Source organism: Schistocerca americana, chromosome X (assembly GCF_021461395.2).
Source record: "Schistocerca americana isolate TAMUIC-IGC-003095 chromosome X, iqSchAmer2.1, whole genome shotgun sequence".
Classification (NCBI taxonomy): domain Eukaryota; kingdom Metazoa; phylum Arthropoda; class Insecta; order Orthoptera; family Acrididae; genus Schistocerca; species Schistocerca americana.
Window position 1 is genome coordinate 876,806,354 of NC_060130.1, and position 18,057 is coordinate 876,824,410.

General features: G+C 36.2%; 1 protein-coding gene across 1 annotated transcript in view; it reads left to right on the forward strand.

Moving 5' to 3' along the window:
• Positions 1 to 18,057, forward strand: part of LOC124555214 (PI-PLC X domain-containing protein 1-like) — an 87,326-nt gene that overhangs the window by 46,954 nt on the left and 22,315 nt on the right. Inside the window, exon 4 of the mRNA XM_047129064.1 lies at positions 14,971 to 15,201. Coding sequence (XP_046985020.1) covers positions 14,971 to 15,201 — 231 coding nt within the window. The remainder of the gene's footprint in view (positions 1 to 14,970; positions 15,202 to 18,057) is intronic.

The window sequence follows — 18,057 nt, forward strand, 5'->3', positions numbered from 1 at the left end:
AGAACCGCTCAGCCACTCCGGCCGGCTCATGATGATTTGAAGTACTGCTGTGAAGGTGATGCTGTTCTGCACACATACTTGGTGCTGCAAGCTTGACTGTCCCCCACTCCTCAAGGCTACCAGTCATGCTCTTGATAAGTTGCTAGAACACCCAGGCAACTGCTGAGCCAAGCTGGTCAGTGGACCTACTTCACCACTGACTGTTCCTCCTTATCACCAAGTTCAGTTGTAATGTCTTATATCTGCACCTCGTTTATACTTATTATTTGATGTTTGTCTGCCAGTTTTCTACTTAAAATTGGTAATTGGATCTCATTGTGTGGCTGATCCTGTTCCGAGATACTGTCCAGTATAAGGAGCCTTGTGGAATATGATCATTGTCATATTCCATATTATCATTGCAATGGTTACTGCCCTGCCACCTGTTGCGTGCATTAGGCACGTGACCCCTACCTCACATAAGATGCACCAGCCTTCCACCATTCTGTGTCCCTACTACATGATCTTCTTCCTGCCATATTGGTCATTTAAACATTCTATTCATCTGAGTTACCATGCATAATTCTCGTAATTATTGAGGAGCACTGCAATCAACTTCCAACCAATACAGAACAGTGAAATATGTCCTATAACTATCACAAACAGTTCTATAACCATGCCCACCTCCAGATACTCAATTTATTTCCACCAGTATTCACAGAACACTTTCATTGTGCTGCTGTGTGCCTGAGACTTGTTGCTGCTGCAGAAATCTGTGAGTAACTCTTGTCAAATTTTCGAAGACCAGTGGTCTTTTCTTTGAACTCATTTCAATCCTTACAACCTTTAGCCACATCATTTGCCCACCTAATGGCGTTGCCTCTGCAGTGTCCTGCTTCAAAAGAAATTCCTTCTTCTGCTGACCAGGGTACTCATAAAACATCGATAAATTCCTGTATGGGTAGTTTCAGATGTACATTTACAAGTGGCTTGTAATAATTAAATTTAAAACACTGAATAAATGCAACTTCAGCTGAAGTTAACAGATGGATTCTGTAAAACATTTCTTGAGAACATTGAAATCTCCTTGTCAGTTTTTACCAGTTACTCATCAACTATTCTACTATGTGCCACCTGCTCTGTTTGTATTGACTCATGTGCTGTTCACTTAGTGTCCAGCATGCAACTCGTCTTGAGGGCATGTTTCTTAAAACTAGTGCTCTGATCAGATGTTATCTTATCACTGATATTACTTCATTCTTTGACCATTGCTTTCTCATATTCTGAATACTTTAGCCTGGTGTACTCAGTGAAAGTGTGGTAGACAGCTTCACCAGCAACCAACTTTTTCACAGTCTTTTCTTCTGTTTCATTAGCTCATTCATGGCAATTTTTGTGTACTGTGCTAAGATCTGAATCTACTTTTGAAACTATGTTTTTCAACTTTGTGTCAGCCTGCTGCTCTAATCATAAGTGATGTAGGGTGAACTGTTGTTAAGTGCCATGCTTTACATAATGATTTTAATTTCAGTTGACATATGATCATTGACCTCATCAGTCTCTGTTTCTAAATTGGATTGACATTTGACCTTGGCTCTTCATTACTCTGGCTGATTTCATTTGACAATTCCTTCTTGAGGTTACCTAAGGTGTCAGTTAGCCCCAACAGGAAGACATTTTTCCCTCTGACTTTAGGTGGCGCAGTGGTTAGCACACTGGACTCGCATTCGGGAGGACGACGGTTCAATCCCGTCTCCGGCCATCCTGATTTAGGTTTTCCGTGATTTCCCTAAATCGCTTCAGGCAAATGCCGGGATGGTTCCTTTAAAAGTGCACGGCCGATTTCCTTCCCCATCCTTCCCTAACACGAGCTTGCGCTCCGTCTCTAATGACCTCGTTGTCGACGGGACGTTAAACACTAATATCCTCCTCCTCCCTCTGACTTTACCTCTGGAGCCAACTGTTCTGCTGCTTCATGTGTCATTTCTTGAGTGTCATCTATACTTGCAGATGCTGAATCTCTTAGATTGATTTCCACTGGTTCAGGTTTCACTGGTTCTAGTGGTACAGTTCTTGGAGATGCTAACGCCATTTACTTTTCCCACACTACTCTGGTCGAGTGCACATAAAGACTGAAAATGTCTGTATTACTTAGCTTAGTCTTAATTCTGTCCCTGTCAATTGCACCCTATGTTTCATCTGGTGAAGTGGAATCTGCTGGGATTTTTCATTGTTAGCCATTCTGTTCTGTAATGTCACTAGCATGCCAAACAGCACTAAAGAATAAGAGAACTTAGCTTCTGAAGTGTTTTGTGTCATGTCATCTGTCACTGTGCCAGCTGTCTCCCCACTGAGCTGAATGGCTATATCGCTACTTTGTGCCACACTTTCTTGCCACTGCCATGTCCACCTTCTATCACCTGGGACTACCTGTGGCCATGACTTGGCAATGTTATCAACATCAGCTAAAGTGCCCCGCCCCTTACCTCACTCTTTCTTCCTGCCACTAGGAGGATGCTTTTTGACCTCCAGCTCATACTGCTCAGTATTGTGTTTACAGACTCAAAACTTACTCTTGAAGAGTGTGTTATATGCTACGTACTTGGCTGTTAATTTTACATCATTGCATGCTATTATCTGACACCACAGTGTACTGAGTTCTGAGAGCCAATTTAAACAAAACACATTGGTTGACAACAAGAGAAAATAACTGATTTCCAAAACCTAACCAGAAATGTGCCATAAACGAACAGCCTGTATCAGGAAGTGGTAGTCTAATATGGGCGCATGACTACTGAACAGTAGACCTACCTGTAATCTCTTTGTGTTCAAAGGCTGACCACACACCCTTGACCTCTTAACCTTAAATGATCTTGCCTGCAGTGCAGATGCTAGTACATTGCATTCCCACATTTGAACTCTGATAATGAATGAGTCTAAGACAACAACACTTTGGCAGAAGTTGGTACATCTGTAAATGAATAGCAGACAAAGACATTAAAATCTTAATATATTGTTGAGGCCCAGTGTCCTTCAATTGATTTTATCAGAATTCTTGGCACTCACACAAGCACAACTCGTTTGTCTTCACATGAAACTACCGGTACAAATGAAAAAGTTACTCGCACATGAAGTTAAAATTCTAAGGTGCTATAACTCTGTTTTATTCTGTGATATGTGATTTATGCACTTTACCATGCAAGACTTCAAAATAAAACACCAGGATGATTTGGGATATGCTGGAAAATAATAACCAGATATCTTCCAGTACAGCCGGCCAGGGTGGCCGAGCAGTTCTAGGTGCTACAGTCTGGAACCGCGCGACCGCTACGGTCGCAGGTTCGAATCCTGCCTCGGGCATGGGTGTGTGTGATGTCGTTAGGTTGGTTAGGTTTAAGTAGTTCTAAGTTCTAGGGGACTGATGACCACAGAAGTTAAGTCCCATAGTGCTCAGAGCCATTTGAACCATTTTTTCTTCCAGTACACAAAAATAAAGTAACACCCTATTACAACCAGTTGATCATTAGTGATGATAAAATCACAACTCTGAAACAGTGAACACTGGAGTAGTTAAAGCATCCTACTTACCAACATGTGTTGGGGTGGTTGTAAAGCACCAACTGTAGTGTTTGTCACCTCTTTGGTAGCACATATGCCTGTAGACTTGAAGCTGAAAGTGGTATTCAGTATTTGACAGTGTTTCCTCAAAGAAAGTATACTCAACATCATAATTTAGGTTGTACCTTTCCATACATTTGATTCACCTCACAGTTATACCAGCTTTTCCTACTTCATGAAAATATTAGCGCTTACAGTCTGCTTGGTACTGACAAATAACAAAACGTTCAGTGGCAGAATTACACATATGAATAACAAAGTTATTAAAACATGCCCAAGTGAACCATTGTCTCCCAATCAGTGGTGGCTCTAACAAGTCATTAAATGAAGTACCATAACTAAGCAAGGCACAAACGCTGTCCATATTCACATGAAATATCACAGTTCACATTCAGTATTGTCCTGTAATATTCCATTAGAAACGAGTACCCTACATTAGCTCACTTAGGATAGTCATTAACTAAAGTCACTAGCTCATTCTAGTGACAATGACAGTCTAAGCTTACTACAAGTCACAAAACAGTTCAGTCACAATATTGATTACTTATAGCTTGAGTGACAAAAATCACTTGAAAGTTATTCGACATCAATATTGCTTATTTCCTGTGGATGTAAGTACAGATATTTCTTGAACAAACTGCACAAAGCTATAATGTGAGCCAATATTTGGAGCATGCTATTACACACTTATTAGCTTGACCGAGACTGGGCACTGTCTCTCTTACTTTGAGTGATGTCTGACTATTTGAAAGGTGGCTTATGAACAAACAGTTGCTTCAGAAATGATACAATCATTTAAGAACTGAATAGGTGAAATATTTCTATTTGGAATTGACTATAAGCATTAACAAACTTTTGCTTTGCAAATAATGTGGTAATCTAGGAATTTAGAAAAGTTTATGCAATCACTTTATGCATCTGTGATAGAATTCCTGGCTCACGAGTACAGGTACCATACAAAAATAAATATTTTGCATAATAGTTAATTATTCAAAATCTTATTTAGTGGTTTTATTAATCAGTAAAGGTGTCATCTGATTCAATAAAAATAATAAACGTATTTAAATATTTTGTATATATTATTGCCATTTTTATTAAAAATCATAGACTCCTATGGCATGCTAAAATGGGATTGATGGCATGTTATATTGGAGGGGGGAGTTGGGGGTGGATTCTGAAATTAAAAACTTGTGACTACCCCTCCTCCTGAAACAGCTACATCAAAGTCAATACTTTGTAAGCTACCTGATGGTGAATGGCAGAAGGTACTTCTGGTACCACCAACTGATCCAGCCTTTCTGTATTAGCTCTAATTTCTTGAATTTTCTCATTGTGGTCATTTCATGAGATATATGTGGGATAAAGCAATATGTTGCCCGACTCCTCCTGGAAATTGCTCTCTCCAAATATCAACAGTAAACTACTCCATGATGCACAACAACTCACTTGTAGCACTTGCCACTGGAGTTTGTTGAGCACCTTTGTAACACTCTCTTGCCAAATAAATGTTCCTCTGATGAAATGCACCATTCTTTGTTGGGTCTTGTCTATCTCTACCATTAGTCCTGACCAACAAGGCTCTCAGATTGATGAACAGTAGTCAAGTGCCTTGTAAGCCATTTCTTTCACTGATGGGTTGCATTTCTTTAAGATTCTTCCTGTGAATCTCAGTGGGGTGTCTGCTTCTCCTACTGTTTGTTTTATGTGGTCATTCCATGTAAGGTTGTTCTGGATAATTACTCCTAGATATTTCATGGTATGTAGGCTACTGTTTCCAGCAAGTTGTCATCAGTAGTGCAGTTGTACAATAGTGGACTTCTTTTCCTATGTATTCACAATATGTTACATTTATTCATGTTCAGCATCAACTGCTAGAGATTGCACCATTCACCAATCTTCTGTAGGTTGATTTGCAAATTGACGCTGCCTTCTAGGGTTGCCGCTTTCTTATAGACAACCAAATCTTCTGACTTTCTACTAGATTATTTATATATAGTGTAAACAGTAACAGCCCTATCACACTTCCTTGTGGACAGAATATTGTAGGTATAGGTTTCATGTGGGGTACTGTAACAGAACATCAGAGGCAAATAATTGGTCAATTGGAACCAATGAATAGGTGAATGATTTGTTCATTGTGGAATATTTATCCTATATTATGCCCTGAGACAGTTGACAGCAACTCTTGTCATTAGTATGTTTGCAATGGCAGTTGACCATTGTGATGGTAATTTTACAAGAATCCACATGCTTCATGTACTTACAGTATACTTTGATGCAGTGGCATGTGAAAAGCTCTGTGCCTGAACAACCTCAAAATGGAGTGTCCCACACATCAGGCTCACAGCATATGGCCACAGCCAAATATGGCAGTACTGTGTTTCTTGCCCATTCTGTGTTCAACTGTTTCATTGACAACCAATACAATGTCTCAGTTATGTGATACACTGAACTGTTTCATTCATTGTGGTGACAGGAGCACTGCCTCTCTAATACAGCAGCTACTTCTGATTCATTTAATTTAAGATAATGATTGGGCATTCATACTTCATGAACTGCCACTGATATCATATGGCGATAGGCTTGTCCCACCTCTCAGGGACCGCCAAGAGTAGCAGCTAGCCATTGGCTCCACTTTTTACCTCCTTTCTAATGTGCCCCCTTTGAAGGACACCACTGAGATGGATTGATATGTGGAAAATCAATGACCTGTCAGGTTTGTATATGAGGGCCGTTTGAAAAGTCCATGCAAAAATAAAAACTACTTACGTGTTTGGGGTAAACCTTTTTTTATTTTTTGACATAGTCCCCTTTTAGACTTATACACTTTGTCCAATGCTGTTCTAATTTGTTGATCCCTTCCAAATAATAGGAATTGTCCAAGTCTACAAAATAGTTATTAGTGGCTGCAATCACCTCCTCATTTGAATAAAACATTTGTCCCACCAGCCATTTCTTCAAATTGGGGAACAAATAGTAATTTGAGGGATCCAAGTCTGGAGAATAGGGGGGATGTGAAATGAGTTGGAATCCTATTTTCATTACTGTTTGTTTTATGTGGTCATTCCATGTAAGGTTGTTCTGGATAATTACTCCTAGATATTTCATGGTATATAGGCACACAACTGCTGAGGTGTGTGCTGGTGCCCTGTCATGTTGGAAAAGGGCTTTTTTGCGGTACCATCGCTGGCGTTTTTCTTGCAGCTCAGTTTTCAAACAGTCCAATAATGATGAATAATATGCACCTGTAATAGTTTTACCCTTTTCCAGATAGTCAATGAGGATTATCCCTTGCGATCCCAAAAGACAGTTGCCATGACCTTTCTGACCGAAGGACTGGTCTTCGCCTTTTTTGGTGCAGCTTCTCCTTTGTAACCCATTGTTTAGGCTTTTGTTTGGTCACAGGAGTATAGTAATTTATCCATGTTTTATCCACAGTGACGAAACGATGCTTAAAGTCCTGTGCATTCTTCCTGAACAGCTGCAAACCATCCTTGCAACACTTCATACAATTCTGTTTTTGGTCAAGCGTGAGCAATCGCAGAAACTGTCTTGCGGATAGCTTTCTCATGTCCAAATGTTCATGCAAAATATTAAGTACTCATTCATTTGAGATGCCAGCAGCACTAGCAATCTCACGCACCTTAACCCTTCTGTCATCCATCACCATGACGTGGATTTTATCAATGATTTCTGAAGTAGTAACCTCCACAGGGCGTCCAGAACGTTCAGCATCACTTGTGCCCATATGGCCACTCCGAAAATTTTGAAACCACTTATAAACTGTTCTAATCAAAGGTGCAGAGTCACTGTAATGTTTGTCAAGCTTCTCTTTCGTCTCCTGAGGCGATTTGCCTTTCATAAAGTAATGTTTAATCACCACATGAAATTCTCCTTCGTCCATTTTTTGACAATCACTCGACTTCCTTGATTCTCATGGATGCCAGACACAAAGAAGTTGACCAATGTGGCTGAAACTTGGTGTGCGTTCTTTCCAAACATGCTACTAACTGAACATGACCTCAATATGTGCCAGTGGTGCCATCTCTCAGACTTTGCATGGACTTTTCAAACGCCCCTCGTATGTCAGAAAACTATAACCATTCATGTTACAAGTCTTAATGAAAGACCATAAATAAAGGTAAACATTTCTAGTTATTGTGTGAAGCTGTCCTCATTCATAGACACAGTAATTTCTCTGTCTCCCCTTTAGGCCTTTTCATTTTCTTAGCCTCAGTTACTGCCCAGTTTTTGTCAAAAATTAAAATTCAGTCATGCACATATCATCTCTCCATCATGCTTCTTCTAGCATTCTGTTAATAATACATTTATTTATGTTCATAAATGTAGTCTGGTATCTGATGCTGGCCACACATTGCACTGACATCAGTTTGTTTGGTGTAAACCAGTAGATTCACTGATTCAGTGATTTCATACAAACACATGTATCATTTACAAACTAAATGGCGACTAATTGCTACATACCTCTTTATATTTTCAACACTGTATTCCAGCTGGGACTACGCCTTTGTTCTCACCAGTGTATATACCCCGATGAAATCAGACATTTGCATTCTTCTTGTTGCCTGTTGGAAATGTTTGGAAAATTTTTTACAGCTCAGCAAAAGACGATGAAGCGTGGTGTCAAATACAACCTCTCACAGTGGTCATTTACACCTTTCAGTGTAACAACTGTTTTCCTTGAGGTAATTTTACAGTATCATACCTCTCCTCTCCATCTTAACAGACCTTGGAAGGCCCAATGGTACTGACACACTGCCGTGTCATCCTTAGTATGTAGGCATCACTGGTTGAGGATCTGGAAGGGCACTGCTCTCCTGACCATTATGAGTTTTCATGACCAAAGTCGCTACTTCTCAATCAAGTAGCTCCTCAATTTGCCTCACAAAGGCTAAAAGCATTCCACTTGCCAACAGCGCTCACCCATCTATGTGCTAGCCAAGCCCTACAGCACTTAACGTCCGTGATCTGACAGAATCATGGTGACAATGCCATTGGCCACACGGTATGAAATCATATAGGTAAAATATTACAGAGGCAAAATAATATTCCAATCAGATCTCTTTATGGGACTATTCAGGAAAATGTTGTCATCGGGAAAAACTAAACTGGGAGTCTATGGCCCAAATGTGGAATGTCAGATCCCTTAATCAGGTAGGTAGAGTAGAGAGATTATAAACAGCAATAGGTATGCTGATGTTAGATATAATGGGAACCAGTAAAGTGCAGTGGCAGGAAGATCAGCAGTTCTGGCCAGATGAGTGCTTGATTATCAACACCCAATCAAATAGGGGTAATACAGGAGTAGGTCTAATGATGAACATGAAAATAAGAATGCAGGTAACATAGTATAAACAACACAGTGAACACACTATCATAGCCAAGATGGGTTTGTATGTGACTCTCACCACAGTAGTACAAGTCTATGGGCTTACTAGCTCCACAAATGGTGAAGGGATTCAAAGAATTTATGATGAGATAAAGGAAATTATTTGTATAGTTAAGGGAGATGAAAATTTAATTGCAATGGATGACTGGATTCCAGTAGTAGGAAAATGAAGAAAAAAAGGGAATATTAGGGCTTAACATCCCATCAACAACAATGTCATTAGACATGGAAAGGAAGAGAAGTAAAAATGGGAGACAAACATGGAAGATAAGAAATTATGGAGATGGGACTTGGATAAATTGAAAGAACCAGAGTTTGTTGAAAGTTTTAAGGGAGTACTAAGCAAAGGCTGTCTGAAACAGGGGAAAGGGGTGCAATGGAAGACCAGTGGGCAGCTTTGAGAGATGTAACAGTGATTGCAGCAGAGGATGAAATAAGCTAAATGGAAAGGTCCAGTAGAAATCCTTGGATATCACATGATGTATTAAATGTAGTAGACAAAATGAGAAAATATAAAAATGCAGCAACTAAATCAAGGAAATGGAGTAAAAACATCTAAAAATATGGAATTGTCAGCAAGTGTAAAATGGCAAAGTAGTAAAAGCTACAGGAGAAATATAAACTGTAGAAGCATCCATGACTATGGGAAAGACAGATTCACCCTATAGGAAAATGAAAGAGAACTTTGGAGAAAAAAGAAGCTTCTGTATAAACATTTAAGGATCACATGATCAGTAGTAAACAAAAAATGGAAGGGTGAAATGTGGGTGGAATATATACAAAGAAGTTAATGATCATAAATGGGAGATATGGTATTGCAAGAAAAATTAGACAGAGTACCAAAACAACTAAGACAAAACAAGGCACTTGGAGTAGACATTTCCTCAAAATTGTAGAGATTCTTGGGAGAACATATCATGATGAAACTGTTCCACATGGCATGCAAGATATGAGACAGGTGAAATACTCTCCAACTTCAAGAAGAATGTAATAATTCAAAAAAAAAAAGAGCAGGTGCTGACAGTTGTGAATACTATTGAACCATCAGTTTAATGAATCATGGTTGCAAAAAACACTGTCATGAATTAGCTACAGAAGCAAGAGAAAACTCATTGAAGTCAACATGAAGGAAGATCTGTTTGGGTTTCAGAGAAATTTAGAAACATACAAAGTGATACTGACCCATCAAATTGTCTTAGAATATAAGTTCAGGGAAGATGCTCCTATGTTTATAGTATTTGTAAATTTAATGTAGCTTTAGGTGATACTGACTGTAGTACTTTCTTTGAAATTGTAAAGGCAGCAGAGATAAAATATGGGCAACAAAAGGTTCTCTGCAACATGTACAGAAATCAGACTACAGTTATAAGAGTCAAAGGACATGACAGGGTAGAAGTAGAGAGAAAGGAGTGAGAAAGTAATTCACTCAGAGTTGGCAAAGGCTTTGGAAGAACAATTGAGTGGAATGGGTTGTGTCTTGAAAAGAAGTTATAAGATGAACAGTCATAAAAGTAAAAGAATGGTAATGAAGTGTCACTGAATTAAGTCAGCTGATGCTTAGGTAATTCAGTTCGTAAATGAGAGACTAAAGTAGTAGATGGGTTTTGTTATGTGAGCAGGAAGTTAACTCATGATGGTCAAAGTAGAGAGGATTTAAAATGAAGATTGGTATGGTAACAGCAAGAAAAACATTTTGTGAAAAAGAAAAAATTGTCAATATCAAACACTAATTTAAATGTTAGGAGGTTTTTTAAAGATATTTGACTGTAATGTACCCTTTTCCATAAGTGAAATGTGGGCAATAAGCAGCTCAGACAAGAAAAGAATAGAACCTTTGAAAATATGGTGCCACAGAAGAATACTGAAAATTGAATGGGTAGGTTGGATAACTAATGAGGAGACACTGAGTAGAACAAGGAAAAAAGAAATTTTGCAGCAAAACTTGAGTAACAGAACAGATCAGTTGATGGAACACATTCTAAGGCATCAAGGGATCATCAGTTTGCTAATAGGAGAAGTGTGGGGATACAAATTATAGAGAGAGGCAAAGGCTGGAGTACAGTAAGCAGGTTCAAGTGGATGCTTGGTTGCATTGCATTTGTTGTGTTGCATTGTATTCATCTCATAACACACAATTTATAGATGATCTGATTGTATTGTATGAAAACATGTCAATTTATGTCTTCTGATAAACACAGTTGCTTAATTCTCTAAAAGTGTTTTTGCAATCACAGTTTTGTGTTGCATACAGTAATATTATTAAAGTGTTTTTCTTATAGTGTGCCAGTACTTATTGTCCACATTTCCCAGACATTATATCATCTACAATACAATGATATTAAATAGTCACACTATTCAAATGATCATCTCATCATTCATAAATTCCTCCATTGGGTAGTAACATTTTTCCACTGGGAGATCATGTAGTTTTCTCTTCAGTGGACCCATTTCCATACTCAGTACATCTCTACCCTTGTGTTTAGTTTAGATTTTTGTTTCTATGTGCTGGGGTGTCTATTGGTAAAGTTTTAAACAATGTTTTTGAAGCATTAAATTTTCTTTGTGTCTAATTTTGTACATATGCTTGAAATGGTTTCCTTCAGTTAGCTCAGAATTACTGTGTAACATGATGATAACCTGAAATACATATAATGCAGGGAGAGGTAATATTTTTAGTTCTTGAATAATGGGTAACAGGATGTCCTTGGAGGGGTACAACATATATTTCTAGTAATTCTTTTTTGAAGCAGCAGGATTGGTGACGTGGCTTTGAGTAGTTACACAGAGGTAAAGACACTAACACACAAAGGACTTGAGTGAAATGCTAAATCAAACTAATTGTCAGACTTCAACTACAACATTCTATCATTTTATATGTTACTGGTATGGATGATGTATGTAAATAATGATTTTGAGTTAGTGATCTCCTATTAACTGAGTTGAAGATAGTTATTTTTAAACATCTTAAGAAACACCTTCATTTAATAACTTTTTGTTTAGTTTGGTTAGTCATGCTCCTGTTTCCAAAAATTTTAAATTACAAAATTCATGATGCCATAATCATCTTCTGCTCTGGAGATAGTAATATTTGCTATGGATTCGCTAACTTCCTACTGTGTTACATGAGCCCGGAATAAGCTGCAGTTTGGTTTATTGCTTTAAGCTATCAGAAATGTCTTTACTTTTTTCACTTCTTCCAGAAGACAGGAACCTGTATAGGAACCTGAACATGAATAGAACAGAATATAATTTTTACTCACCTTTGAACATGTTTACATGCAATCAATACATTTATAGTTACAACATTACAGTGAAGTTACATGGTTCCTTACCTAATAATGTTACAAGGAGACTTTTATATAAGTAACTACTTTGGGAAAGTACATTATTATACAAACTGATTACTTTCTCCAAACCTTATACAGTATAACACAATGAATCAGCATATCATGTTAATATTTTTGTACCTATATGATCTGTAAATAAGTACAGTAATCATAAATGTTATCTTTGTATTGCCTTATACAATATGTCACATTAAATTTATATATCACTCTGGTAGTTTCATAAAATATTACAATTTATAATCCTGTATAACCCCATCTCAACTCTAAGTCATCTATGGTACATTCTTCAAATTTCTTCAATGTGTAGAAGACTACTTTTTACCCACTTTGTTGTTATACTTTTAAATATGATCAGGGGCAGTGAGTGGGCATTTTTAGATAGTTTGCTAAAATATATGAGTCTAGCGTGTGGCTTGTCAATTGCATGTCTGTTTAGTGTTATGATGGTGTATTGACATCCTAAGGTCAAAATTATTTAGGTTTTGTTTGATGTGTACTAGCCAACTATAAATATATAAACTAGGTACTGTCATAATATTCATTTCTTTAAAGTAGTGTCTGCAAGATTCTTGTGGTTTGAGTCCTGCAATGCATCTGATGGTCATTTTTGTCATTTAAATACAGTCTTAGATCCAGGTGAGTTTCCCCCTAGCAAGATTCCATATATCATATGGGAACTGAGAAAAGCACAGTGTGCATACAGCGACAGTTTCACTGATACAGCCTCTCAGCTTGTACAGCAGATAAACCACAAATGTGAGTCTGGAGTGTAACTTATCTGTATTCTAGAGCTTAGACTTTGATCACATTTCACTGATTTGCTTTCATTCTTGGGGGTGTTCAAATTAAGTACAATGTTTTCTGTTTTGCTGCTATTTCTGTGTAATGCATTAGCCTCAAACTAGGAGGTACATCTGTCTATTGCTATTGTAACATTCAGCTGTAACTTATCCATGTTGTTATTCTGAGCAATTATGTACTGTTGTCTGCATACAGTACAGTATCAAGGGCAATCTGGAAGGCAGATCATTTATGCATATAATGAACAGAAAGGGCCCAAGAATGGCGCCCTGTGGCACTCCTTTTTTTTAACAGTTTTATTTATGTTGATATGTGTGACTCATGCACTGAAATCTTTATCTCTACCATTTATTTTTAATAACGTCCAAGGAAAATTTACACTAATTCCTTAACTATTCATCTGTCATATGCTTTTCAGTTCACTGTTTTGATTGTTTGTTTTATACTCTTTTACTATTGAAAACTCAAATAAAATTTTTATTCTCTTTGCAATGGTGTGATCTGTAAAACTTGCTCTGCTTGTAGAAATTGTTTCAAGCTTTTAAGACAGTGTGTTTCCTACTTTTTAGTTAGTATATGCAAGAATTCTTTGGTTGACTGATTAGTGTCTACATTGTGCAAGAATACTGCCTTCCTGTTTGTTAACACACTGATTTTCTTACCTGATATAGTTTTGTTTCATTAATCAATCTAATAACTGTTAGTGGTCAGAGCCACCCCTTATAACATACACTTACAATCAGAAAAAACTATTTGAATTGGAACAAATCAAGTTTTCTTACAATAACTGAAAATTGTTTAATATTATCCAAGCATGTTTCTTGCCTGGTTTGTTGTTTGTTCAGTAACAACTGAGTATTGTAATGTACTTTGAAAAATGTTGCCATTTTGTTCTTAAATGTTATTATTATATAGGTATCTCCAAATATTGACAGTCCACGGATTTTATAATTAAGGAGCAAGAGCTTTTCAGTGGCCAGAGATATCCTAGATAACTTACATTTACAATTGGAAGTAACTACTTGAGCTGGAATAAATCAAGTTTTGCTTACTATAACTGAAAATTGTGTAATATTATCCAAATATATGTCTTGCCTGGTTTGTTGTTTGTGCATTAATAACTGAGTATTGTAACATACTTTGAAAAATTTTGCAATTTTGTTCTTAAGTATTACTACCACACAGATAACTCCAAATATTAACATTCTGCAGTTTTCATATTTAAGGAGCAATAGTTGGCCTACAAGTTCACAAAATGACTGAGTGGTTGAAATATCAAAATGGATATAAATTCTTTTCTTTGCACCATAACAGCTGCAGCCTCCAACAACAATTTTTTCTGTGGATAGTTTGCTGCCATCAATAATTTCACAACCCATTTTTGAAACTTTTACTCACACAGAAATAAACACCTTCATGTTCCAAATGTGTCCTGCAGCAAATGATTTCCAATCTGCTGTGGTACACCACATTTAATTGTAATTCATCCCGGTGGGGCCAATGTTAATTTGCTGTAAACATTCACAAATTAAAATATTCTAGTCATAAATTAATTTCATCATCTTTTTTAGTAACATTGCATTAACCTGTGATGTTTCAGAGGGCTGTCTTATCAGTATAATGTAGTTTAATACATTTCAAATTTTGTGGATGGATGATACTGCCACTACTAAAATCCACATTTAATATCCAATTGTTGTTATATAAATGTACAAGATTAACAGTTTCACCAAATAAAAAAAAATAGTATCCTCTTCATAATTTCCTGTTATCTGATACTGAAATTCTAATTTCTGAATACTTTGCTTTAAACAGAACAAAGCTGGAAATCTTGACTCTTGCTGATTTGTTCATCCCTGGAACACACAGTGCAGCCACTTACAATAGAGAATCTACAGTTGGACCTATTGGACACTATGTTCTCACACAAGATACTGATATCTGGGGCCAGCTAGTACATGGAATTCGATACTTAGACCTTAACATTCGCCACTGCTATGGTGGCAATGCAACTGCCTATACTCCTATTGCACAAGATGTTGACAGGTATGTATAGTAATATAAAGAAACTGATTAAATAGTTCAATTAATTATCTACAATATTAGATCACTGTGCAAAAGACTTTGAACAAATATATATCATGAAGTAAGTCCTGTTTATGTACTAAATTTTACATTTTTTGTGAATTATGATTTATTCATGTCGTGACATACAGATGGTAACCATTTGTTTGATGTAAAGGAAACATATTAAAATTTAAAGTATCTTCGCAGTAATAAGTAGTAATATAACACAAAAATGATATTCCGTGAATAAATATCTGGGTGTATATATACTTAGTTGGATAATTAATAAATTTTATCCAGTTTAAATTACCAGTTCATCATTTATGAATTCATTCACTAAGTAATAAAATTCCTGTGTCAGTGCCTTGTGTAGCTTTATTTTCAGTGGGTCAAACATCATTTGCATTAACATATTCCTTTCTAATTTATTATAAATCATCCTTTACATACATTGAGGAGCATGGACATACAAAGTCACTTAGTCTATGGATGCATGTAGTTTTCTTTGTTTCTTGATTTTATGTACGAACAAAATGATTTTTCTTTGATAATTCATATCTAGTTGAAATGAGGTCTTCTATATTATGCTGGTCTTGGGATAGAAAGAAACATTAACTGGTAAAAGCATTGTGGTATTCAGGTGACTTCCAATCAATATTCAATCAAATAAAGTTTCTGAACTTTGAAAAAAAACTACAGTCCCTAAAATTTGCATGCACTGAACAGTTAATGAAAAATACTTTCGCCCTTACCAGTATTACTAAAACACTTTACAGTCACTCTTCTGTCAGGACTGTCCATTTCATGTCATATTCCCACTAACATTGTGTAAAACTAAGAAGAGTACAGATATAATATAAAATCAGAGTTTATGATGATTTCCATTTTAATCAGTGGTATATATTTTAAATAATGCACACTGTGAATATTTAAGTATGAAACAACTAATATTTATTAAAGTGTGTGTATCTGAAGTTATTTATATCCAGCTGTAGATATTGATACTCACTGGTATCATACATTTCTTGTTGTCTTATTGACTTGGTTACATTGCACAACCCCACCACCCACATTTCACACACAATCATATATGGGAGGAATTCTGTAACACAACAAGTAAAATATCAAAGAAAATGAAGTTTTTGTACAAAATAAATTATAAAATTTTCCAAACCTGCATATTAAAAATTTTGGACAATGTATAGTGTCTTATATTCCGCTCTTTCTTCTGATTTCCATTCTTTATTACAGCACAATGTCCTTCTGCTGCAGTTCAGTGTTTGTAGTCTCTTACTTGAGCCAGTCATCATCTTTTTGCGTTACAACATCTTTCTGGCATCACTACACAGAACCAGATTCTCTAACACAAGACACAACAATTTACTTTCTAACCTAGTAACTGAACTGAAAGTACTTGAGTTAATGGACAAATATGTCAAAATTTGTGTGAGGTGAAATTTCTCAACAATGTTATACAAAGCTTATGGCAAACTTGACATGGTCATTCAGCAATGACACTAAATGTATCTCATGTATGCAGTTCAACAGTTGAAATGTATTCAAATAGTACTCAAATAGCAGCGAGTGTACTCTAACTTAAATGTAAACATACACACTTATTTATTTTCCAGCGATTGTGATACTCTAAAACCTTAATATGTATTTTCCATGATATTTTAATATGGATGTAATATATTAGATGAACCAAATTTCAAACATGAGTTTGAATGCATTGTCACGGTAGAAATGACACAAATGAAATAGCAGAATCACGTATCCCATAATTTATAGTATTAGTAATGAGAGAAAACTCAAAAGTTCTATGTAACCATCAAAAATAGTATTAAATGTCAATTATGCAGCTAACTACAATGATAGATTACATAAAAACAAATTACATATTGAAATTTTAAAGTGAATGTTTTTTTAAGAAAAATGCATATCTTAACTCTTCACTTGAGTGATAAATGTTCAGTTCCTGTTTGTTCATTGGCATAAGTTCCTCAAACCATCTACAAATTTATAGTAGCATATGTTTCTGACCTTGCAGAGTAATGTCAAAACAGAATAAATATTTAGTGCTACAACCTCATTACATAGCATGTTCTATTCAGTTGTCTCACTTTTTCACATGGTATAAAAGTATATTCAGTTGTTCATTATTATCATATGTTCTCAAATGTTGTTAATAGTGTCAACATTCTTCATTACCTTCATGATCTAAAACAGTAAATGTCACTTAGAAACACATGTGTCATGCAATTTATCAATGAAAAGTCCACAATTAAGTTTTTTTATGTGAGAATTTAAATCTGTTCATCTATAACTAACACATAAAAAAATACCACCAGTGAAAAGTTTACCTTTCAATCAACAACCACCTCAATTTATCTAATTAACCACTTAGTGAACTTTCTGGATATAAGATTTCAGCTCAGTAATGTTCCTTAGTACCAATTTCATGTTACAAAATCTGCAAAACATATCATCATAGACAAAATTGAAATCAAAATAATAATTTTGCAGTCGGTGTACAGCACAGACCACAATTCTAAAATCAAATAAGCATTAAGCATTTATTGTGCATCATAGATTCTGCCTTAGTATAACATAGTAAAGTCAAAAGTTCATTCACTAAAATCTCCTTAACAAATCTTTTAAATTCTGTGCAAGAGAAGTTTATGTTCGTCACTATTGTTTTTTTTTTCTAATGCACACAACCTCTCTGAGGGTTTTTAAGTCTTGTAATTAGTACATCCTGTGGTACCTTTTTCATTTCAATGTCAAATTCACACATTTCCACCATTAAATTTTCTAGACAGTCCCTCAACTAAT